The sequence below is a fragment of the Thermobia domestica genome, chromosome 12 (genome assembly GCF_964235325.1).
Source record: "Thermobia domestica chromosome 12, izTheDome1.hap1.1, whole genome shotgun sequence".
Lineage (NCBI taxonomy): Eukaryota > Metazoa > Arthropoda > Insecta > Zygentoma > Lepismatidae > Thermobia > Thermobia domestica.
The window spans coordinates 229,455,238-229,481,322 of record NC_137465.1 but is presented as its reverse complement, the minus strand read 5'-3'; the positions used below and the strand labels follow the sequence as shown (position 1 = coordinate 229,481,322).

At 36.5% G+C, this 26,085-nt stretch overlaps 1 protein-coding gene across 1 annotated transcript; it reads left to right on the top strand.

Annotated features, from left to right (window-relative positions):
* LOC145667099 (transforming growth factor-beta-induced protein ig-h3-like) lies at window positions 1-25,796 on the top strand. The gene is made up of 6 exons (XM_081734835.1): window positions 1-244; window positions 11,978-12,192; window positions 16,624-16,819; window positions 19,056-19,169; window positions 21,515-21,625; window positions 24,036-25,796. Exons 1-6 carry the CDS (start codon window positions 16-18, stop codon window positions 24,155-24,157), a joined length of 987 nt encoding a protein of 328 aa, XP_081590961.1. The 5' UTR covers window positions 1-15; the 3' UTR covers window positions 24,158-25,796.
* The last annotated feature ends 289 nt before the right edge of the window (window positions 25,797-26,085 follow it).

Here is a 26,085-nt window from a genome sequence, read left to right as displayed (position 1 = left end):
AGCCAACTGAACAGAATGATTTGGATACTTTTGACTCTGTTTGTGAGGGAAGCCTTATGTCAAGAAACAGCTTTAGACTTGTCTCGTTTCGGAGGAATAAACCGACGAATACCTTCAGTTGAGGCGACTCCTGTTAATTACCCTCGAAGGACAACGTTAGTCGATCTTCTACGAAGCCTTAGAGCCAGTACGTTAGTCGAACTAATGGAAAGGACAAACATGGCGGACGTGCTACAATCTTCAGGTCAGTTGTTTATCCAGAGCTTTCGTAACTGAGAGTGTAATAAAATCTTGTTTTCTGTATATGTGTATACAGAGTTTATCAACTACTTGTGGTTATATACGTTCCACCGCATGAAAACTGTTTCCTATGCTGTATTTGGGAAGTGTTTTTCAATTTAAGGGAGACAGAGATTGTTGAGATGTGTGGATACATTGCTGTTTCATGTTAGATATCTATAATGTAAATAACATTTAGACTAAGTGCAATAGAACTAACATGATTTGCACTCTGTTTCAACCCCTAAAAGTTCAACTATTTTATCTGGTGAAAAGATAATGATCAGCTATTGCGTTTTTTGGCCTGAAATTCCCATGTTTCCCTCAAGATAGAATCAGTGGGCCTTATGCAGAGTCTTTTTGACCTATGATTAGCGTCATATTAAAGGCCTGACTAAAAGAGTTCGACTAACATGTTTCCTGCAGTAGTCAGGCCTTTAGTATAACGCCAATCATACGTCAAAATAATTCAACATATCAAAGCCTTTACGCTGTTCTGTTGTCCAGTTAGATCGCTTCTTATACCACACGCGGCGCCTAGCATTTATTGGTTGATGTGTGGCTTATGCACAGCTGCTCTGCCACAGAAACCAAGTTTCTGCACTTCGCACCGAACAGCATGGATCATGGTCGGTGGCGATGGTTGGTTCGACGGCCTCTGGAGGTTAGTAGCTGGGTTCTCAGAACGACATTCTTTAATGCTCGGCGGCCTCTGGAAGTTAGTCTGGTTACGTTTGAATTCTGGACGTCTCGTCATGTTTCCACTTTATTATATTGGAAACTGTTGAGCTGTGTAGGTTTAGAAAAGCTGAAATCTTGCTACACCTAATCAAATGACCATTTTCCAAATCGAACTTTAATCCAAGTTGGCCCTATGAAGAGTTTTCTCCAATGTTTCCTTTCAGTTTTTGAAAAATGATTCTGAACACTATTACCATTCTAATGTTTTCACACTTTGTACATGTCTCCACTTTTGAAGTAAAATGGCAATGCTCTTCCTGAAGTATTCAGGTGTTCCATCTGTCTTATAAACTCCGTTCATTAGCTGTTCCGTATTCGCTTCTTTTCCTAGTGTTTTTATAATCTCAGTTGGTACTTGTTAAATCTAGGAGGCTTGGGTGGGCAGGTCATGTAGCTAGGATGGAAGAAAGTAGAAATGCTTTCGAAGTCTTGACTGGAAAACCAATCGGAAAACGACCATTAGGAAGACCTAGGCATAAACGGGAGAACAATATTAAGATGGATCTCGCAGAAATAGGAATACAAAGTAGAAACTGGATCCAGTTGGCTAAGGATATAAGTCAGTGGGGAGCGTTTGTGAACGCGGCATTGAACCTCCGTGTTCCATAAGCCATAGAGTTAGTTAGTTAGTTGGCACTTGTTGTATTCGTACAATATTGCTATATTTGGTGTTCTTCTAGCGCTTTCTTAAAAACATTTTACAAATGAAATTTTTAACATCCCATGATTATCTTGTTTAGGCTAAAGCAGACGGAGTAACGAAACTGAATGATTACGACAATTGCTGTGATGAAAATATGGGAAGAAACGGGCGAAACCCACGATGTTGTACTCCATAACCTTACATGGTCTGGGATCAAACCACGGATTCCGCGCACCAAACTTGAGCACTCTACTACTGAGCCTCGTTTCCTCCTTTGGTGTAAGGGGTCCCTTGTTCGATCCTAACTCTCAAAGTGTGCCTCATGGATGACAAATACCATTTGCGTGGATTTTCTTGATGTTTTCTCGTTTTCCCCACTTTCATCATTCCACCATATTTCATTACATCTTTGTCTCCCTTAGACTGGATGAATAATCGTTGGACGTTAAATTAAAAAAATACATTATTAATTCAACGTACAGCGGCTATGCCCTGTAAGATAGCTAATAAGTAAAAATTAAAATGGGAGGAAATGGGAAAATCTCGATAAACCTACAAACACGTTTCCATCACAAACTTGTAAGGGTCTTAATCGAATGGAAGATCCTTATCATTAGAGGTGAGTGCCTCATCACTGCGCCACCGTGCATTCCGTTTGTATATTTTATGAATTGGTGGATAGCATGTAGTTGTTTTCTTATTGCGAGACTTTCTTTGTCTCGGATTTTTTTTTTAAATCAAAATGGTAGGGTATTGTCCTTCGGTTTGCGGGGTCCTAAGTTTAATCCTCAGATGGATGTAAATGGGGTTATAAACGACACTACCTAGCCAACTAATATCAAGTATTTGTATATTCATTTATTTATCATGTGAATAAAAAGTTGAATATTCCAACCAAACGAAATATAGTATTCATACCACATTTGTAATAGAAAATATTATTAATAAGACATATACATAAATGATCCTATCGCTGTCAAAGTTTTGCATTGTTATAACATACTGGATGTTGTTAGTGAGAAGTATACATATGATACATGTAATATGCACCCTCGAGAAGCTTCCTTTCTCACTGGAGGTTTGGCAACATCGCGCTGCTAACTCATTGGTTGACATCACACGCCAGTTCGGCTGACGCGGACTATAAATTAACGATGAAATGAGATTACAAAATAAATGATAATAACGATATGCATTTTGAATACTGGCTAAACATGGGATTAGGAAATTCGTTACATCTCTATTGAGGCGTATGTTCACTTGTTAGTGTTGCAGGCAACTTGTTATACAGCATTCCAAGTGTCTCATAACTATTTAACGCTTTGGACAGTTGTCTATATGCTACATTTACGAGTTCATTACTTCTAGTATTCTATGAATGGATGTCTTGCCTGAGTTTAAACTTTGGTGATTACTTTTTATATAAAGGAGTACTGTGTAAATGTATAGATTGATTATTGTCATAATTTTAAGATTGATAAACAAAGGTCTTCAATGAGTTAATTCGTCTGCGTTTGAAATGATTCTGATAGCCTTTTTCTGTATTAGAAGAATGCTAGTTACATGGCAATTGTTACCTCTAAATAAATATACAATACAAAATTATACTCTGAGAAAAAGTAAAGTAATCTGATCTGACATAGTTATCAGGAACATGATTTTTTAGTTGTTTTAACAGATATACTGTATTACTCTTAAGAGTTTCCCAGAAATATAATTAATATGCTGTTCCCACGACAACTTTTTGTCAATATAGATACCTAGAATAGAAACTATACACATGTTGAGTTATTCTCAACAGGCACTTCTTTTAGATTAAAAGTGATATGTTGAGTTTTGTTCTCACTAAGTAATAAATAAATAAATAAAATAAATAAATAAATACACAGCCTTAAACCATATCACTATCTGATCCCACGTATTTTCAGTGAAAGCATTAAGTGCGCGAAGATCAGAACTAGTATTTAGAAAGGTGGTATCATCAGCATATAGTATAAAGTAAGTAGATAAAAAGTAAAATAAATTATTTATCACTAGTAAAAATAAAAGTGGCCCAAGTACTGAACCTTGGAGTACTCCGTGTTTAACTGATGCAATACTAGATTTATTGTTATTTACAAAAACAATTTGTTTACGGTTTTTTAAGTAAGACTTGAATAATCTAAAACTGAAAACCTTGATACCATAGTACGCTAATATTTTTAGAAGAATTGTATGTTCAACACAATCAAATGCTTTGCTTAAATCACAAAATGTTGCCTGAACAAAATCCTTATTTTTAAAGCCTCTAATAACCTTCCTTACTAACGAATCGGTCGCTCCAACAGTAGATCTACCCTTTATAAAACCAAACTAAATCACTAACTACGTAATGCTTATCAAGATAATCACATAATTGCGTATGTATCACAGTTTCAAGAATTTTTGAGAAGGTTGGTACCAGAGAAATTGGTCGATAACTAGATGGACAATTTTCGGGTCCCTATTTCTAGACAGGCAAAACTCGTGATAATTTTAAAACTTCGGGGAAGATTCCTTGTGTTAGACATTGGTTAATGCAATGGGTAAGCGGCACAACAATACAATCAATATTTTTTAATTACGTTACTCGATAATCCATGAACATCAACACTGTTTCAACACTTAAAGTTATTTACAAAGTTGAGAACTACTTGGGGAGATAAATTTCTGAATACAAAATTATCCTGTATAGGATTTACAGATTGTTCCATTAGATTGATTGCTGTTACTCAGGTTTGTCAATATTATTGTGTACTTTATGAGAATATATGGGTTCGTTCCCTGTGGGTTAATGTTTGTGTAAACAGATTTTGTGGCACCGTAAAATGGGGGAACATTGGCAGATTTTTAAAGGTTTTTTCAAGATTTTTCAGAAACTATTGAAGGTTCAATTTAAATAAAAAGTCAACATGACATTTGAACCTCCCCCTTGAAATATCTGGAACGTCTTTTTCAAAATTCTAATTTGTACCTGTATAAAAAAAAAATTGGTGCCAATTTTACCCCGTATACGGGTAACTTTGGCAAGTAATTTATAAAGCTCGTTTTTACAAATTTTGTTCTAAATAAAGGCAACATTTGCACCTAAAAGTATTTTTAAAAATATTTTACAATATTTTTTGGTTTATTAAAACCATTAATTGTGCATAGGAAAACTGACATCCATAGATTACAAAAATTTAGTGAAGAAAATTACAAAAATAGAGTGTTGAACAGAATTTCAAGTGCTCAATCAGAGAGGAACATTGAACATTTGTAATAGGGATCTGTAGTATTCTGATTACAATTGCCACACACTCAATTTAAACAATTCACACACTGGACCCAATCCGGGCCTGAAAAAGTACTCCAGAGACAGGAACAAACGTGACATTTGTCTTCGTTTGAGGAGATCTTCGCAGCCGAAGTCGAAGGTTGTCCAGGATCATCTTGGCTTCCTGACAAAGCAAACTCTGCACCTAAATTTGCACCCGGAATAATCTTCTTTCCTCGTTTCTTTCGTGGTTCCTTTCCTTGACCTCTTAACTCCTGTAGCATCTCTTGAAGACATTTCTCCAGAGAACTTCTAGTTGATTGTCCCTCTTCTGCATCCGGTATTTTTTCCAGAACAACTGATGGCTTAAACAAGCCCAGTAGCTCGAAATCCAGATAGCACATTGTTCTCCTTAGGTCTCATTTCATCCCCAAGTTTTCTTAACAGCATCGGAAAATGCTCCTTGAGTAAACATCCTGATACCCTGCTCTCCTTCCTCCGTTTGCTAAGGATCTTTCTCCAGATGATCTTCATGGGACGGAACACAGCCACGTCTAGAGGCTGTGTAATATGTGTAGAATTCGGAGGTAACGTCGTGAAGTAGATTTGATTCTCCTTCCAGACTTTCATTACAGTAGGTGAAAAATGTGACCCCAAGTTGTCTCCAACTACCAATTTCTTTCCGTCTGTCTTCTGGGCGTGTGCTAAAAGGATCGTGAAAAACAAGCGCTCAAATGTTCTGGATTCAAACCAACCAGTGTTCGTACAATCGTAGAAAGTTCCTACAGGGCCACCCTCTGTCCAGCCTTTATAAAGATTTATGGCTTTGTACACAATAAATGGCGCTAGCAGTTCTCCGCCTGCAGTGATGCTCACCATAAGAGATAAATTCAGTTTAGAATGATCCTGCACTCTCTCCACTCTTTTCATACCAAGCGGTACCAACACTTTCTTCGAACCAGGGTCGTCCAATAAGTTTGTTTCATCAAAATTGTACACTGGGAAAGGCTCTACTGAATCTAGCGCATCCTTTACCCTGGTAAAATAATCTGCCACAGCTGTACGTGTAACGGAATAATTGTTGGCATAACGATTTGCAGTACCGCCAAAATCACCGTTGGCCAACCAACTATGGTCGGTTGGCACACCAATTTGCCAACCCAAAATGCTACGTGGGTACAGTTTTAGTACATTGGCCTTTTAAGTGATTTTGGATAGTTCCCCTGCTTATATTATATTTTTTGCTGGCTTCATTTTATGACATGCCGTTTCTAACATCCTGAACTGCCCTTTGTAGATCTTCATCTGTATACGGTTTATCTTCTCTTTCCACTTCCTTTCCCGTAAGTTCTGACCATCTTGAAAGAAAGGAAGAAATACAGCACACAACTGACTGTAACTCCAGTCTACTCTGTAATGAACCTTGAAAAAGGCTAGAGTTTGTAAAATGGCGGTTCGTATTGGCAATAGTAAAAATAATAATAATGTACGGTACTATGTTTGTCTAATTGTTGGTCAATGTTGAAGTAATTGTTGGAAACCCGATTAAAAAAAAAAAGAGCTAAAAGGAGAGAGAAAATTTTGCTTAGAACAACGTTGCCAAATTGACCCTGCTCTATGCCAATGTTACCCCGGTTGCCAATGTTCTCCCATTTTACGGTATCGGGTTTGATCCCTGAACGTCCTTGTACTGATTCGTGAATGAAAACAGACTCTTGGACTGGATGATGCCAACCCACAAGTAAACATTAACCAAGTAAGAACAAAAATGGTGAAAATCGGGATTCGAACTATAGACTATTAACATTAAGTTACACCGTGTTCGTGATAACTCCCTGTATTCACCTCAGCTGAACCAGCTGATCGTTCCCAATAGTGGTTACCCAGTTCACGGTTAAAGTTGGGGGAACGTTGTGTGCGATATATATTTCTACTCCATATATTCCGCAAAGAATAATACCAACCTGTAGCACTGCGAAAACTATAAACGTATTGAAATCTACAAATGCACAAAACTTATTCTCTAACACAAATATTATTATATAACATGCATACTGTCACGTTTTTATTATGATTTTTTATGCTTGAATTAACACCCACAAAACATATATTTAATATTTATATTTCAAGCTTTTCAATTATTGTAACACTTCACATTTTACAAACACTAAAATACTTTTCAGAGCATTGCAATTTGGTCCCGTGTAGCGCTGACGAACGAATACTAAAGTATCCGCGCGCGATTTTACGTAACGAAAGTCGAATAACCGAAGACTAGGCACTGTTCACTGAAGATGAGGAATTTATGCACTGTTTGTTAAACCCTTTCACTCCTCCCTCATGCTGGTTCCATCATCCATTCTGGTTGACGCAGACTAGTGTATTTCGTCGTTAGGTATATTTTTATAGATAATTGGAATTATTGAAGCACTTTAACGTTAAAATTTCTTTTTAAGCTATACTTCTTATTGAAGAATTAGTGACAAAGTGAGTTTCGAGAGTTGCGTTGAGAATTTTCATGTTACTATATTCACCAAATAAATAAGATTTGAGTGGAAACAATTTGGAGTGCTCTGTTCTCTACTGTGGCTGGAATTTCACTCTTCGCGCCCTGTGAGAGTTACTCTCTTCTTGCACAATAGACGCGTATGAATACACTATTAGAACGAAAGTTAGTTCCCACAAAGCACTTAATTTTTAAAGAATTACTTCACTGATAGGAACTGATTAATTAGAAATTGCACTATTAAAAACATATTAACCACATTTAAACACATGGGAATATAAATAATCAATATTTGTTACGAAATATGCACGTTATAGCATATAGTCCGATACTGCCTTTTAGCCTCGCAATTCAGCTTCCGTAGGTGGAGGAAATCAAGCTGAGCCGAATTTTTCTTTCATATTAGGCCATGCGAAGAGAAAAGTGGGCGAGCAACCATACACACACATAGAAAAACTTGTGAGCGAAAAACATCGCAGCATTTAATTCCAATAATTTTGTCTCGGTGCGCACTGATTCTAAGAAGTGCCATTGCGTATACGAGGGTTGTTCAAAGGGTATATAACAATTGCGTTATAACTTCATCTACAGAGTTCACGAAAAATCTTCTGGATAGGGGTAAACGCAGTCCCGATTACTCTTAACTATAGAATTAATTACATTCCAAGCTTGTTTACACTTATTAACAGACGATTTGATTTTTGCCGAAGTATACTGCTTTCTCGCTTCATTAACAGCTTGCTTATATGTTTTGCTAGCTTTGAGATGGATTGACCAGGTCACTTAATTTATCTCTCGCTTATATGTGCATAAGTGTAACATCACCTCACACTTCATTGAGTAAAGTTGAGGGGTGTACCAGCTGGAATTATTCTCTTTATGTGGCTTTTTAAGTAGACTCTGATTAACTTTACAAGTTCTTTGTGGGATGAAGATGTCAAAGTTATCTATTCTATCTATCTATTAAAATGCTATAATAGCAGTTAAAAACGCCTGAGCTCCAACCTATAACTTTGGCTATCAAATCTTTCATTTACGGCTATATGTCATTTCACGTTTAGCAGAGACAAACATTTTAAGTGTGTGTATTTTAAATAAATAATTTAAATACAGTACATCTTTTTCATAAAGTTTATGTTTTAAAATTATTGTTCAAAGCCTTTGTATTTTAATAAGCCTTCTCCAAAATCAATGCAAATGAACTGTGCTACCATCTTTGGAGTTCTTTTAGACTATATGTTTGTGGACGTTTATATGTTTGTGGCCAATCCTTTCGACAATGAGATCTCGGAAACTACATGCTCTAGAAAGATCACAGTTTCACTGATCACTGCAAATTTTGCGTAGATTCTCAAGTTCTAATTGAATATTCAAAAAACATGGTCATCATTTCATTATTACATTTTTACGGGTACACTGAAAGTGTTGAAATTAAAAAAAAAATAAATAAATAAAGCACCATATCCTACGCATTATACATTCCAACACCACATAGTTGTATATATCTCAGGTGTTTGTTTCATGGCCAAATAATAATGAAAAAGGAAGGATAACCATTTCTCCAGTCTAAGATGAATCTTTATTTTTGGAGTGTTTTGCCCAATGAACATGTGTATGTAATGTATTTGCTTATTACATACTGCATGAAAGAAGAAAGAAAACACTGATCATACATGAGTTACAAACTCCAACCGGAAGTAGGCTCAGACCTTGCAAACAGTGCGAGATATTGAAAAAGTAATCGGAAAAATTCCTCATTTATGGTATTTCTTGACAATTTTTATCAAGAGGTCTTTCACTTGTTGTTTGTAAAGGGAAATGTACTAGATGTGAGGAATAACAAGGAGATTCATGTTCATATGTGAATAATGCGCTGTGTAGAGAGCGCAGGTTCAGCTAGTCTATATATTAAAATGCTAGGTTTAAATGTTTGTCTCCAAAGAAAAATTTATATGTTTGTCTCCAATCCTTTCGACAATGAGATCTCCAAAACCACAAGTGCTAGAAACGTGTCGTTTTCACTGCTCGATTCCAAATTTTGTGTAAATTGTCCAGTTCTGATTGAATATTTTTTAAAAAAACATGGACATTATTTTTTATTACCTTTTTAGAAGTACACTGGAAGTGCTGAAATTTTTAAAAAGCATCATATCCTACGAGTTATACATTCCAACACCACATATTTGTATATTCCGGTTTTATATCTCTCAGGCGTTTGTTTCATGGCCAAATGATAATGAAAAACTAACGATAACCATTTATCCAGTTTAAGATGAATCTTTATTGTTTGGAGTGTTTTGCCCAATGAATACTATATATATATTTATATCACTGACATTATAATTATTTGTGTGTAATGTATTTTCTTATTACATACTGCATGCAAGAAGAAAGAAAACACTGATCACTTATAAATTCCAACCAGAAGTGGGACCGCAGTGGCTCAGTGATAGAGCGTTCACCTCTGGTACATGGGTCCTTGGTTTTATCCCAGCTCGTGCCAAGTGAACTTTGTGGTGTACAAACACCGTGTGTGTGAGTTTCTCGGTGTTCTCCCGTTTCCTCCCACTTTCTTTATTCCACCATTTCATTAATTCCTCATTATTATCGTCTCCTTTAACCTAACCGGCATAACCGTGGGACGTAAGACAAAGATTTCATTTTCTTCAACCGGAAGTAGGCTGAATCTTGCAAACGGTGCTAGATATTTAAAAAAAAATAATCGAAAAAATCTCCCCTTTATGGTACCCTTGCCGACTTTTTTTTTTTAAATCAAGACATCTTTTACTTGTGTCTGTAAAGGACATGTACAGATGTGAGGAATTACAAGGTGATTCATGCTCATATGTGAATGGTGCGCTGTGTAGAGACCGCAGTTTCAGCTAGTAGAGAAATAAATTCAAGAAGCGTTCAAAAAGTGCATTAGAGTCATTGTAATTTGATAGCAATTGAAACCAATTCATGCTGCAGAGTGCATTTTTAAACTAAGATATTTTACCATCAGTGATTGTTCTAGAGACAACTATTTTACATTATGTAGACAAGGCATCAACCTCCTTACTTTAGTGCGTTATCCAATTTCATCCACACACAATCAAGATCAGAAAACGGAAATATGGATACATCACAATGAATTTGGCTTAAATTAAAATTTATAATTATGTTATCAAGACAAGCTAGACCTCTTGTTGGCTTCATATTTATAATACTATAATTAAATTGCTTTAACATTTTTTTTTTTTAATTCGTCTACACTGTTCTTTGTTGTTGTTACGTCAAAATCCGAGTTTAGATCACCACCTATGACTATCTTAAAATTTCTAAAACTAGGCCTACTCAATAAGTTTAGCAGTTTCTCGAGCCTATCTAGAAAGACTATTGAATTACCGTTTGGGGATCTGTATAGTGATACGAAAACCAACTTAAGACAATTAATAACGATACATGTGGCCTCGAAATCGATTTCAGTACATGGAAAGTCAAGGTCTAATTTCTTACACTTAAGTGAGAGCTTGTCTCTAACAAAAATAGCTACCCCCACCGTGAGCACGGTGATTCCTACAGAAACTATTAACAAGTAGATAGGCATCTAATTTATTAAACACAATTTCATCTTCTTTGGACCAATGTTCACTTAAATCTAAGACATCTAAGTTATTATCATTCCCAAAGTAATTTAAAACTACGTGTTTATTGTTGATCCCTTGAACATTTAATTAGACCACTTTAAAATCAATAGAGCGACTCTGTTTTACATTAACCTATTGTGCTATAACCGCTTGCAGATTTTTGGCTAGATCTGCATCATTAAACCCTGCATTGAAGATGGAAGCGTTTTTTTTTTTTTTTTAATTTAATAGGGCCTAAATGTAGAAAGAAAATCAAGAAATAAAGATAAAAGAGCTAGTTACACTGGAATTGCAAACTGACATATTGAGGCTGAAGCTCGGTATTTAATCCTATAAAAAGGATCACCATCCAGGCCCGTATCCAGGGGGGGTCTAGGAGAGCCGCCCCCCCTAAATTTTTACTGCCCCCCTCTAAAATTTTCACGGTAGGTTTGCAAATGAACTATAATATGGAATGAACTAATATTTTTGGATTGGGCCCCCCTAACTTCCACCGGCCCCCTAAATTTTCGAGCTGGATACAGGCCTGTCACCATCTTTCCTCTGCAGGTGTGTTTGCTTATCTTTCACTAACATAATACATAGATTATTATTGAAACAAAAAAAAAAAAAAAAAAACAGACATAAGGAGATTGTATTTGTAGTGTTTAGGGCTTTCTGAGTGTGAGTGCATTTACCCCCTTCGTTGTTCATGATGTGGTAGCATACCTAAAATCGTGGCTTTTAAGATTTGTTCTTTCTGAAGAAAACGGGGCGGCAAATCACGCCATTGCACGGAGCGGCAAATTGCCTGCGGCCAGCTCTGATTCTCTTGTAACTTAATAGTGCTATTGAAATACCTGAACGAAAGTTATTTGTTGAAATGTTACGTGTAGTTAACAGAATGTGCTTAATATCATTTGCAGGACCTTATACGGTATTCGCACCAACAGACGATGCTTTTGATCGCTTGTCGCGTGCAGCCCAACGACAACTGAGAGCAAATCCCGATTTACTCCGTCATCTGTTGCTCTACCACATTAGTTCAGGAAGAGTCATGTCCAGAGATTTGAAGAATGAGCTACGAATACCAACTTTATTTAATAACAAGACATTGGCTGTTAGGCTATATGCATCTAAGGTAAGCTTGCATTATATTGATTCTAGTTTTATCTTTTTTATACATGATACGACAGAGAGTTCTACCATTGTTGGTCTACTGTCTTTCAGTACACATGAAATTTTTAGGTTGAGCTTTTCACATTCCTCAATATATGAGTATAAAATACAGATGGTGATCAGAAAAATGGAAACACCTGAACGAAATTGCAACTTACCAGATTAATATGGTGTCGGACCACCTTTCGCCTTCAGAACAGCCTTGATGCGACGTGGGATGGAGGCATAGAGGTCGTGAATGGTAGCAAGTGGAATTTTACACCATTCCTCGTGCAGGGCATCGGCCAGTTCTGTGAGAGAGGATGGAGGTGGAAATCGTCGCCGGAGTCGTGTTTCCAAGACGGACCACAGATATTCAATTATGTTGAGATCTGGGGATTGGGCAGACCAGGGGAGGTGTTGAACTTCATCCCGATGTTCCTCAAACCACGCTGCAACAACGCCAGCTGTGTGAATGGGTGCATTATCATCCTGGTAGATGGCGTCATTGTCCGGGAACAACATCCGGACCATAGGATGCAAGTGGTTTCCTAAAATTGCGACATAATCGTTGGCAGTGATTCGTCCGCTACGTGTGACCACAGGACCCAATGAAAACCATGATATGGCGGCCCACAGCATCACGGAGCCGCCGCCATGTTTCACAGTTGGGCGGAGACACTGCAGATTATAAGCTTCTTTGGGCGTTCTCCACACATAAACACGGCCCGTGGTTGGGAATATGGTGAAGGATGACTATCACACGTTTCCAGTCCTCAACGGTCCAAGTTGCATGGTCGCGGCACCATTTGCGGCGTGCGAAAGCGTTATGGTTCCTGATGAGCGGTTTGGCCCGTGCAACACGATCCCGTAAGTTCATGTCATGTAATTCGCGGCGGACTGTGATTGTCGAAACAGGGTGCGGGAGGTGCTGATTGAGTTCCTCCGTCACTTGCTCTGCAGTGGCACGACGGTTCTGCGTGACAATGCGCTTTAATACCCGTCGTGACCTGTCATTCATGATTTTCTTCCCCCCACTGTTCCGCTTCCCCGATGTGGTTTTCCCGTGTGTTGTGTAGGCCGTCATCACCTTCGACACTGTCCCACGCGACACACCTAACACAGTAGCCACTGCCGTCACACTCACTCCACATAACCGCGCACCAACAATTTGCCCTCTTTGAAAATCTGAGAGATCTACCATTTTACACTACCTCCGTCTGCTGCAGCCACTGGACACTGCTGTTCCACTGCGCCTGACGTAGTATGGGGACCGACCTAACACACCACCAGCAGCGGTCCGGCGCTGCGGGCGCCACGATACCACAGCCAACCCATACATCAGACGTGTTGCCAGCTACAGGTGTTTCCATTTTTCTGATCACCGTCTGTATATAGGCTATTGTCCAAAGCGGAAGTGTAAATTAGTAAAAGTAGACAAAGTACAGTGTGCCTATAAAATCTAGAATCAATGGACTGATAAACAACACCCAGCCTTAATGCAAAATATATCCACATGGTCAACACTATTTTCAACACATTCCTTCAAACGATTCATAATATGAGGTATTCAAGTTATAACACCTCCATTTTTTCTCAGGAGTGGTAATAGATAGAAACGTGATGTTTATTTTAATACTTATTGTCAATGTGTGTCAGAGATGGAAATACCGTACGACACACAGAACTCTAGCGGCAGGGGTAAGAAAAATGACTATTTTTGATACTTACGGTACTCGAAAAATGGCGACGTTTTCTCCATTTGCGTGGTGTTAATGACACCGTTTGAAATTCATCGCCAGTCGAATGAGACACGTGATGATGATATCATGGACGTGTCATCAGTCTCACTGTTGCCGCTAGAGTTCTGTGTACCCAAGGATGTTATAAAATAGAGAATCTGCCCATACAACAAAATCGTGAAGCCATACGTCACAGCTTCGCCACACCTACTCTGTTCACTCCGCACCACTAAGATCGCAATGTTTCGAGCCAACAATCATGGCTGAAACGAAAGTTGCCAATCAAACGTTCCGGATCAGACGATGCTCGGTTATTTTTTGGCTTCATTGAGTTCATATGTTGAAGATGCGTATGACCAGATCCTCTATTTTATAACATCCTTATGTGTGCCGTACGGAGTTGCCATCTCTGTCACGCATTGACAACGGGTGCTAGCATATTTTAAAATAAACAGCATGTTTCTATCTGTTACCAGTCCTGAGAAAAAAAATTGAAGATGTTATAACTTGAATGAACCTCGTATATTGTAGTGTAAGTTTCTTGAAGAGCAATTTCATCAATAAACTTAAAAGATGCTCATCTTATTATTCTAAACTATTTAGATTGTTCAAAAAATCATGTTAAAATGTCGAATTTTTGATGACTGCTGCTGTTAGTATTGTCATTCTGTGGAACAGCAAGAAGTCTTATTTTAGCGTGAACGTTTAAGTTGTTAAGGAGTTAGATTTACTCAACGAAAACTCACTTTACACGTACGAATATTTAGCTTCTCTGTCAGTGTGTCCGTCCAGGAGATACAACTCAAGAACTACTCGATTGATCACCATCAACTCTGGCCAGGATGGAGAAGGTCAGGAGTCAGGAGTCGAGTTCGTTGTTGAAGGTTATACACAAAACCATCCGGTTTTGATATTGGTCGCTATTGAGTACAAACGGTAATAGATAGCGATAGGTTGTTTTCTGCAATCAATTAAATGTCTCAAGAACATATTCTATCTCCACTCTAAGCTGTCTACTAAAACCGGAAGTGATAGACGTCTACTACCACTTTCGGCTTCAATATTAACTCAGAAAATATCACGCCATACAAACCAAACTACTTTACATTTGTGTACCTGTGACACTGTTACTTTTTTATCCTATAACTAATTACCATACATCCTATCCACACTAAAACATTTTCTTAACTAAGTTATGACAATCGTGATAGATATCAGCGAAAATTCTAAGTTTTAACATGATTTTCTGAACAACCTATAGTAGTTTAGAACAGCAAGATGAGTGAATATCATTTGAGAGTTTATTGATGCATCATATGTTTATGAATTATCTTACATATTTGAGGATCCACAGCACTACTTTAGTTGTTATATTTCTAGAGATAACTACAACTCCGGATTTCTCCAACTGAACTCTGTCAAAATGTCCTTCTGCATGTACTCCTCTCATTAACAGATAGTAATTACCCCTCCCTCAGTGGTCTTTCTTCATTAATGCCATAGCTGCTCATATTTCCTCAGTTGCACAGCCCACTACTGCTCTTGATTCCAGACTGTACCACTAAGTTAATTCAAATAGTGATACAAATGTAGACACAAGTCGGCTATTACTCTAAATAGGCATGAATATGCCAGTAAATTGAAGATTTGCATCTTACGAAAAGTACGGAAAGTAACCTACGATTGGTCACTGTGTGTGTGAAGTAGTATGGGCAGCGCTACTATCTTTGCATAGACGTGCGCGGTAGATCAGTTTGCATCCAGCAGTAGTAGAGTGAAGGTTGTCTGATCACAAGTTCCACTTTTGTAGTGTCTCAAAATGTGTGCTGCAATTGAAAATCACGCCAAGTGCGAGGTGTGAGCTCTTATACGTTTTCTTACGGCAAAACAATATTCGGCAGCAGCTCGGGAACTTTATGCCGTGTATGCACCAAATGTATTGAGTGAAGGAATTGTCCGTGAATAGGTTCGTTAATTTAAAAGTGGACGAACAAACATTCATGACGAAGAGAGGAGAGGCAGGCCATCAGTGGTCACTGATGAACTCGTTCAGAAAATTGATGGAAAAGTTTATGAAAATCGACGTTTCACAATCTCAGAGCTTTCCGATGTATTTCCACAAATTTCCAGGACTGTGTTATATGACGTAATGACAAAGGTTAGGAGCTGAAAGATGAGGTCTCAGGCTGGCTCATGGCACAGGCGGGAGATTATTATGTTGATAGAATTTCCAAGCTAGTACAGAGATATGATAATTACTTGAATGTTTATGGAAACTATGTGGAAAAATAGAGGAAAGAAGTAGTTTTCAGATGTATATAAAAAATTCTTCTTATATATTTTGATGTTTCTTTTTTAACCAATCGGAGGTTACTTTCCGAACGACCCTTCTGTATCTACATGGTTTAATACACAGCGGAACACCTTATATTTTCCCGGAAAATAGTTTTCATAATAATGTTTCGTGCATTCTAGCAAATATTATTTACCAAATCTTAACAACACAACATTCGATCAAAAGTTAAAGTCCCTTGAAAGTAAAAACATATAAGCATTTATATATACATATATATATATATATATATATATATATATATATATATATATATATATAAAGTATTATCTGAAGAATGTACTGATTCAAGAATAATAGTGGATAATTCTTTCCCCAGAAACCATCCGTAAATCAAGCATCGATCACAGTACCAGATGCCATAGCTTCGAATGGAGTAGTCCACATGATAAGTGATGTAATCTTCCCTATTCCTGGAGGAACTGTTATGGATATTCTAGGCGGATGCTCCGCTTTCCACACACTGCAGAAGTTAGTCAAACTTACAGGACTGGAAGAGAACCTAAGTGACCCTGGTAAGTTCAGAAATTTCGCATGACTTTATAGCCAATTCAAATGAAATTTCTAAATATCGTAAAACTATTTTCGCTTTAAAATTGTTACTATTAGAAAATTATTTATTTTTAATAATAGCTTAAGATTTATTTGTAGTAATTTCTCCAGATACCCTTAGGGGCCACAAATTACTTCTCTTATCGATCATGTAATATTACGTGATTATTTATTTAAATATTTGAAATTAATACTTTCTGGCATTCTTATGAACAGTGGCATACCCAGAGTTTCATCAGAGACGTTCAGCGCTTATTCTTATATTATTTTCCACAATATCTTGCTCAAGGAGGGGAGGAATTAATATGGCGAAATGCCACTTGCATACACCATTGCTTTTAAGAAATAATTATACTAGAAAATATCTACTCTAAAATTCCTATTAAAATCTAACGGTTTAAGTTATAAATGAAACTGTAAATTTAATCAAACGGGAAAGAGAAACTCTTAAAATTTGGGCGTGTTTTCAATTTGTCCAAAGAACTATAGATATGTGGTCTAGCGATGCATTACAAACATGGTTACTATCACTCAACTTCATACGTTTGCTTCAGCAAACGATTGTATCTATCGCCAATGTGTCTTAAAATTTGTCACGTGGTCACAACGCACACATTAGAGACAATCTACCGCTTTGATGACGTTTCAGAAATTATTTAAAGATCATTACCGAGATTTGTCATTCTAAGAGTGTAAATAAGCTTTATATTTTTTTTCTGATAGAATTGTTACTTCATTACTATGTCTTGATCTGTAATTTTGATATGCAATTGACATTATGTTAGTTTCAAGAGAGATATTCAATCTAATGGGATAAGGTTCAAAACAGAAGCTTTCAAATGTAGTTTTAGTTATTGTTACGTCACCAGTTTGTTGCTGTACAATGTAACGTATAATGCGTTTCGGGTTATTAAACTAACAACACAGACACATCCGAAAGAGGGATACGCAATATTTATTATTATAAAGGTTTCCCCCACACCAATTACAATAAGTCACGTCTGTCTAATAAAAAAAAAAAAAAAATAAATAAAAATTACACCTATTAATTGATTATTATTCGAAATTTAATGAGTTAAGGTTTTAATACCATTTTCATTTAAAGGATAATTTCAAGAATTACTGTGAGAATATATGCATATTTTATCAACAAGAACAAAAGTAACGGTATAAAACCAACATTCCAACTACAGCTATAAATATAGCAAAGTTTTCGCCATAGAAAATACCATTTCTCAATTATTACTATTATTATATATCCTTAACAGATTATAGTATTAAAATTCTTTTGTACTTCGATGGGTCACTAGAACGGGTTATGAACCAGAAATGCTTTGTGATACAACAGACAAAAATTCACGTATAGGTATAGCAAGTTTGACAAAGTAATATATCAATTTAGCGAGCAAAAAGACTAGCTAAAGCAATTAGTTAAATAATATAGTAGAATAATTCTGTAGACAATGTTAGATCACGTAGCGTACATGGTCGAACTAATCCGTCTAATACCCTCACAAAGTTACAAATTCAAAACCAATACTCTTGTTAATATCATCACTTAAATATTTTCAGTCGAGAGCCCTTGCATATAGAATAATGAATTATATTGCATCCACACAAAATGGAAGCACAAATTAACCACCCATTTTTACTTAGTGCTTCTTACGACCAAATGTTGCTTTCGTACGATAAGTAGATTTCATGGCTTCTAATCTGGTCATAGATGACGAGAACCAAAAACTATGAAAATTGCCACCAGAGGGCAGTACTATATTAGATTACGTAGATACAGACATATTATAAGTACAGCAAATAGCAATACTTTACAAATCAATCGCTATATAATTACCGTAAAATATTAAAGAAAAAAACAAAATGTAATAAACTGAATATACGTTACACCTAAGCAAGAATAATAGTAAGGATGAAACATCATACGTTATACAACAATAATATCGGAAAATTTGTTCTACAGGGGGAAATGTACAGAATTCGTAAATATTTCTACTAGTTCGAATAAGTAATCCTTAAGATTCTCTTCCAAGACCTGAGCTGTAAAATTTATTTAGTGTCCTGATTATTAAAAGTGCTTTAAGTGGTTTTACAGCAAATCTACAATTAAACTCACAAATTTACAACTTCTTGTCGTAGTTTGACATTTCAAAAAGAACATAAACAAATATTTTTTGTCTTTTTTAGATTCTCCTGTGACTTTATTTGCGCCGACAGATGAAGCGTTCCGATTGTCTCCTGCACTGTTGGAGAAATCAAAAGAAGAAGAACTCGATGATACGAGTAAAGAAGAATTAAAAAGTAAATAGGAAGTTTTTATTTACTTTTAATATAAACAGTATTAATTTACCTTTCTAAAGTTCTGGAACTATTGTTCATATAAGAACATTTTTCCCAGATGAATATGACAGAGAATAATCAACAAAATGGATAGCAATTGACCGTGATTTCTCTTAGTTTTCCTTTCGCCCATAGTGCACGTATTTCCTTACTATAGGGGAGCCAGCAAGAGAAGGTCTGTGACAGCTCGCAATGACGTTGCCGTTACTCACATGTCAAGGTTTTTTTCGGTGCAACTATAGTGGCAATTTAATTAATGGCGTAAGACAGAGTGACCGTGCTTGGTAACACTAGTACCAAAGTAAGGGCTGCATTGTCCCTCCGCATGTGGTAAGAAACGTCAGAGACCATCTCTTGTTGGCCCTGCTACAGGGTGTCTATTAAAATACCAAAATGAAATTCCGTGACTTTTTCGTGACCTTTTCTTCACCAAATCATAAAATTTCCTAACATTTTCAAGAGCAAATTTGGGTGCGAATTAGGCCGACTTTTCATCCGTGCAATAGAAACATACTTTGCTTGCGATTTGGTAGCGTCTAAAGCCGACCATAAACATTTTTGGTGGTGAATTTTGACGTTTTATAGAACGAAATTTTCCAATCTTTACTTAGATTTGTACAGTTAAAAAAAAAAAAAATTTCGTGACTTTCATGACAGTTTTCTGATTTCGTGACTTTTTCGTGACATTCGTGATCGATAGACACCCTGTGCTATATTATGCTGTTACTCTCCATTCAGCTGACATAAAGAGATCTAACTTTCAATTCATAGTAGAAACTGAATTTTCAAGATTTTCAGACTTGTATCAATCTTACACAACATACGTTGATGAAATATTTGGTGTTAAATGAAATCTTTTAGTTTTACGTTACACGATTATGCCTTTCAGGCTAAAGGAGACGGATAATTGATGATCGTGAATAGAGAAATTGAGTGGATGAGAATGTGGGAGGAAACGGGAGAACCCCGAGAAACCCCATGAACACGATATTGTCTACCACGAACTCACTGGCCGGGAATCGAACCAGGGATTCCTCACATTAGAAGTGAGTACTCTACTGAAACAATAGGAGGGTCAGGTGTATGTTAAACATTTATAGTATAGTTAGTGTGGTTCAATGAAAAAATAATACATAACGGGAGCGTCACGTGATATATTGTTACGAGTAAGTTAACCTGCTGCTGAATATGGGAAAGTGGTGTTTTGATAGCTTAAAAATTTTGTCTAATGATAACTGAGTACATTTTCTAACTCCTCAACAACCATGTAAGATTTCCAGTCTCCCAAAACATGTATTTTCCGTATTTCATTTATCATTATAATATTGTCTGATTTTTAAAATTATTATTAGTACTAGTAGTATTAGAGCAGCATATATAATTCAAATATGTAAGAAATGGTGTAAAGTATCTAAATGAACCCAAGTGAAGCTGATGTATGAAGTATCTAAATGAATCTAAGTGAAGCTGATGTATGAAGTATCTAAATGAATCTAAGTGAATACTCTTCATGTATCGCCTTTAATAAATATTTTAAGTGAAGTTATACGTATTTAATATAAAATGATCGCAACCACCAGATTGTGATTCGAACTAGACCTGCTCCTCTAGGTTACTGAACATCTCAGATTGTATGTCTGCACTATGTTCTCAAAGCTAAGGCTTTTTCGAAAAAAAAATTTTAAAAAATGAAATGAAATCTTTGAGTTTTACGTCCCACGGTATGCTGGTTAGGCTAAAGGAGACGGTTATGATGAGAAATGAATGAAACGGTGGAATGAAGAAAGTAGGAGGAAACGGGAGAACCCCGAGGAAATCCCACGCACATAGTGTTCGTCCATCACAAGGCTCTTTCGAGGAGGATATGCAACAGCTAGTAGGATCTTTGCATCAGGCTCAATAATTGATTTCAATAGAAATGTTTATATTTTGTCTTTCATTAGACCGTAAAGAGATTCTAAAGTGTCTTCTGTAACCATCAATCTATGCTTACATTTTAGTAAAACTAAAAAGCATATATAAGACAAGCTTAGAATTCTCGTCGGTTAGCGACTTATAACTTCAAGAAGTCAAACTTTGTAAAGTTACAAAAATAACCTCCCACGGCAAAGGATCCTTCAATACTTCAATTTTTACTGACACTAACTGTGGATAAGTAGAAATTTCGTTATTCACATTAGAACCTCAAAGTTGTGAGAATGTAAGTCGAAGAAACTTTTTATGTTCATTGTCTTTCCGCAACTCGATTGAAATTTTCATTACCAAAACTATTTTCACTTTTCTCTTATACTTATTTTATGTTTCAGCTTTTGTTTTGAATCATCTGGTCAAGGGTTCCTACTTCAGTTCTTCCTTACAAGATGGCCAAGAGCTTGTCACGGAAGCTGATCTCGATCTTCAAGTAACTGTCAGGCACAGTAAGTAGTAGCGTTCAGCTGCCACAACAGACGCTACGATAAAAGACATATATAGATGTTATATAGTTATAGATTTATACTAGGGGCAAAATAGGTGAAACAGAAATGAAGCAGTTTTGAATATCTTTTGGCTACTGTTTATGAGGAGAAAGAAGGAAATGCCGCCATTTGTACGTAACTTCCTTCTCAATGTAGGCTACTCCGCTCAATCTGGAGATGGTTTTAATAATTGTTGGAACCTTGTGGTCGTTCAACGTACAAGGTCATCAACGAGCACATAGCCTGGTAACGAAAAGTGAAATGAAATCTTTAAGTTTAACGTCCCACGATTTTGTCGGTTAGGCTAAAGGAGACGGTGATAATGAGAAATAAGTGAAATGGTGGAATGAAGAAAGTGGTAGGAAACGGGAGAACCCCGAGAAAACCCACGAGCACGGTGTTTGTCCACCACAAAGTCCACACGGCGCGAGCTGGGATCGAACCAGGGACTCCAAGCACCGGAGGTGAACGCTCTACCACTGAGCCACCGCGCCCCCCTTAGCCTGGTAACGAGTGGAGCATCTGCAATAAATATGGATGAAACTGGATGATGAAATCTAGAGATGCAAACTGAAACGAAACACTTCATTTAATTTCCAAGAACATTATGCAAAAAGTTAACAAAAAAGGGATATTCAGTAGAAAATGGAAAAATAATGTTCATCTACTTAGCTTTGAGACTCTGCAGGGCTATCGGTCTTCTTCTGCGTCACAGGACACTAAAATGCCTTGATCTAGCAGTACAACATTATCACTCACTGTTACTAATTGCGTTAACCATAGACTTAGTACACTAGGATCCATATAAGAGTTTGAAAGTCACTTGGATCTTCCATTTGCCGCCATCAATTCCGCTTCCCTCACTGCTACCAGCCGGACTTGTAACCACGAAGAAGAACTCGTGAGCAGCACGTGGATAGTGGTGTTACCAGATTCCTACTAGGGAACGTGTGGCACCAGCTAATAGCACAACCCTCCTTTTCACTCCTGACTGTCAGCTATACACAGTAACTAGCCTAAAACTTGCCCCGTGAATAGGTCGGAAATGGAAGACGCAAGCAATGTGTTGTTTTCACTGACATCAAGTGTATAAAAGGACTAATATTTGCAGCCCATTACAAAAAATTGGAAAGAGGTTTTGAAAAAAAAAAAGCTTGGAATGTCATATGAAGGGATATACAAGTGGTGAAAGTATCAACGGTGTTTATTGCGCGCGTCTAGTCAAAATAGATCACAGAGGTATCGTCAAAATAAACCAAGGCCGAATGCTAAAGGTATTCAACAGTGCAAGTACAGGACAGGCATTATGGTTCAAACGATGTTGTTCATGCTGTGGTTGGCGGTCGGGTGTGTGTGTGTGTGTGTCAATATACACTCACTTAACCAAATCAATAACTATACAAGAGGAAGTAAATATACTAGTCAACATTTACTCAACGTATTTATAAGAGTCCTTGGTATGTGCTGAGAGTGCTGGCAATCAAACATAAATTTCGTACTTTTTTCCCTCTATACTACCTAGGTAGAATAAATTGTCAAGCTAAAATTCTCATGTCAAATTAAACTACGCTGAATGGGATAAGTGTTAAATAATATAATTATTCTGTTGCTCACTATTGCATGTTATTTAAATATCTTTAATATTATGGGTTTATTAAGTAGCGTTGTGCAGTGAAAACTGGAAAACAACACTCGAATTTGTGTTCCAGCAGCACTGTTAGCATATACCAATAAATATTACCAGTTCGAGTAATGTAGACTACGTACATACACTTGCTGTTAGTATAATTGTATTTTGCATTTGTTTCATATTTTATTTTCTTTTAGTTCTTAATAGTACGTACTGAAGATTATAAATCTAACGTAATTTCTATAATAAAGGATACACAGCTTAGTTTTATTTATCTTGGACTATAATTTAGGTTCTTTAGACTTCAACCTTTGATTGGTCAATTTTAAAATGTAGATGAATACACATTTACTATGACTTCTCGTACGTTTTCTCTTTCTTGAGCAGTAAAATAAGTTGCAAAACGTCCTTAATTCGTTGTGTATCTAAAGCAAATTTTAAATGCTTGCATTTGAAAAATTTTAAAATCTTTGAACGAAATGTAACACGCTGGAATTACCAACAATCGCCGCCACCTTGCTTCATGACATACATTTCAGTCTAGATTTGAAAATTGACCATTCGAAGACTGAAGACCAATTAACCGAAACTATAGTCAAAGGTAAATAAAATTTTCAACACATAATGTAAGCATTTCTTCTTTTTGCTTAATAAATTTAAGTAGTTTGACTGAAACTTAGAATCTTGTTGAAATAAATTGCCTTGGCGATGAATCTTATTCCCTCTTTTCCTCTCTTACAGATACGTTGCGAGAAGCTGGAATTGCCAGAGTAATATCTCCGGACATAGCAGCCACAAACGGCGTCGTACATGCAGTTGATCGTGGATTACAACCCCTCGATCTTTGTCCAGTATTTTCCTAATTTACGTACAACAGCAGCTATGGTGTAGTTAAATATCACATTTATGACGGGAGAAGAAGTAATTTCCACATTGTTTACGTTAAAAGATTGTTTAATATGCTCCCAACTCTTGAAAGAAAACTAAGCATATGCATGGACAGTACCTGAAAGAAAGTGGAATCTTATTTGAAACTATTTAATTCTGATTTCTTTTAAAGAAATACTGCAAATATATATAATACGATCATAAGGCTATCAGCTTTCTTTCTATTCACATTTACATGACACAGAAAGGACTTAATTTTTATGAACTGTTTCTTCCGCTGATAGGTTTCGGAAGCTGTATTTTGAAGAATATACAGACCGAAATCTCAGATAGCCTATACCCGATGGTTAGTGTACTCAAACGAAATTTGAGGCTGTGTAAGTTACTCGGGAAAACAACCATAGGTTATTTCTCCAGGAAAATATCTCAGTTGTATCAAAGGATATTATTACGCCTAGAAATTAAAAAGACTGAAAATAGAATTGTGTGTAGAAAGTTTCAGAAAGAATGTGGGTAAAAGATATTTATCTCATGATTCTATTATCAAGAAAGTAACTGAAAAGTCGGCAAAATATTTCTGTTAACTGAAATTGGAATCTTATCTTGCATTAATTGTTTTTTCCCCTTTACGATAATAATAATGCAAATATATTGACAATATATATATATATGTATTGTGGAATCATATGTATAACTTCTAAAAGGGTAAAAATATATAAATGTTCAGATTAACTAATAAAATCACTAATTTTTAAAATATTTTTAGCTATTATTTTTTTACAAACCAAGGTATGAGAAATGAAGCAAAGATTGTTGAACTAATAAAAGGTCAAGCATATAATATAGACGAAAATAATCAAGAATCGCTGATGTAATTACGGGAAATAATTCTTATACTTCTCATATTTAAACACGGTTATTTATGCAACGATTTTCTCGAAAATAAAATATAAATATGTACGTATTTATGTACAAATTACAAATAATAATTAGGGAAATTACTGTATTCTTAGAAGAAAGAAAGAATCCATACAGAACTCCAAAGAAATATTATATATATATATATACGAGGTATGTTCAAAAAGTATCGAACTTTTAGTTTGCAAAAATACATTTATCGATTTGGAAATCCGAACCACTAATCCCCTTCAAAGTAGTCTCTTTGGTAATGGACACACTTCTCTCAGCGTTCCAGCCATTGTTGGAAACACCTCTGGAAAGTAGTTTTCTGGAATGGTGAGTAACTGTGCCGTCGCATTCCGCATGATGTCTTCTCTTGACTCAAATCAGGTTCCTTTTAGTGATATTTTCAGCTTGGCAAATAACCAAAAGTCACACGGAGCCATGTCGGGTGAGTAGGGAACCTGACGATACACAGGAATGTCGTGTTTGGCGATGAAAGCCTGAATCAAATTTCCTAGATACTACAACTCATGCCCAAATTCTCGTTCAAAATTGAATGCACCGATCCGATTTAATAGTTTCCGCTTTGATATTGCCAAGCTTTTGGCAAAATTTGACGGAATGTCGCTGCCCAAGTTTTTCTGTCATTTCTTCAAAAACTGAAATTCGACGGGCGCTCACTACACGTCTTCACTCGTTGACCGACTGCCAGAGACTAACGCTTTCTGCTGGCGGGAAAAAAAAAAAATCACGACTGCGCCTGAGTGTCCCCTCTACTTCTACACTGAAAAAAGTCTCTCGCGCTTCATTGCTTTACGCAGAAAAAAAATAAGGATCGATACTTTTTGAGCACACCTCAATCAAATAAAGAAACATAGACAATTCTACAGACTGTGAATACTGTTTCCAGAATGAAACTTAGATCGTTTAAATTTACACTTATCTGCACGTATAGTTTCAACTTCAAGTACAACCATTACTTTGCACATTCTTTTATCAT

Bases quoted from the DNA above. Each gene is read 5' to 3' on its own strand.
- LOC145667099 (XM_081734835.1), top strand. From the start codon at position 16: ATGATTTGGATACTTTTGACTCTGTTTGTGAGGGAAGCCTTATGTCAA. The intron at 12,193-16,623 runs GTAAGCTTGCAT...TTCTTTCCCCAG, and splicing joins TTAGGCTATATGCATCTAAG to AAACCATCCGTAAATCAAGC. The intron at 21,626-24,035 runs GTAAGTAGTAGC...CCTCTCTTACAG, and splicing joins TCAAGTAACTGTCAGGCACA to ATACGTTGCGAGAAGCTGGA.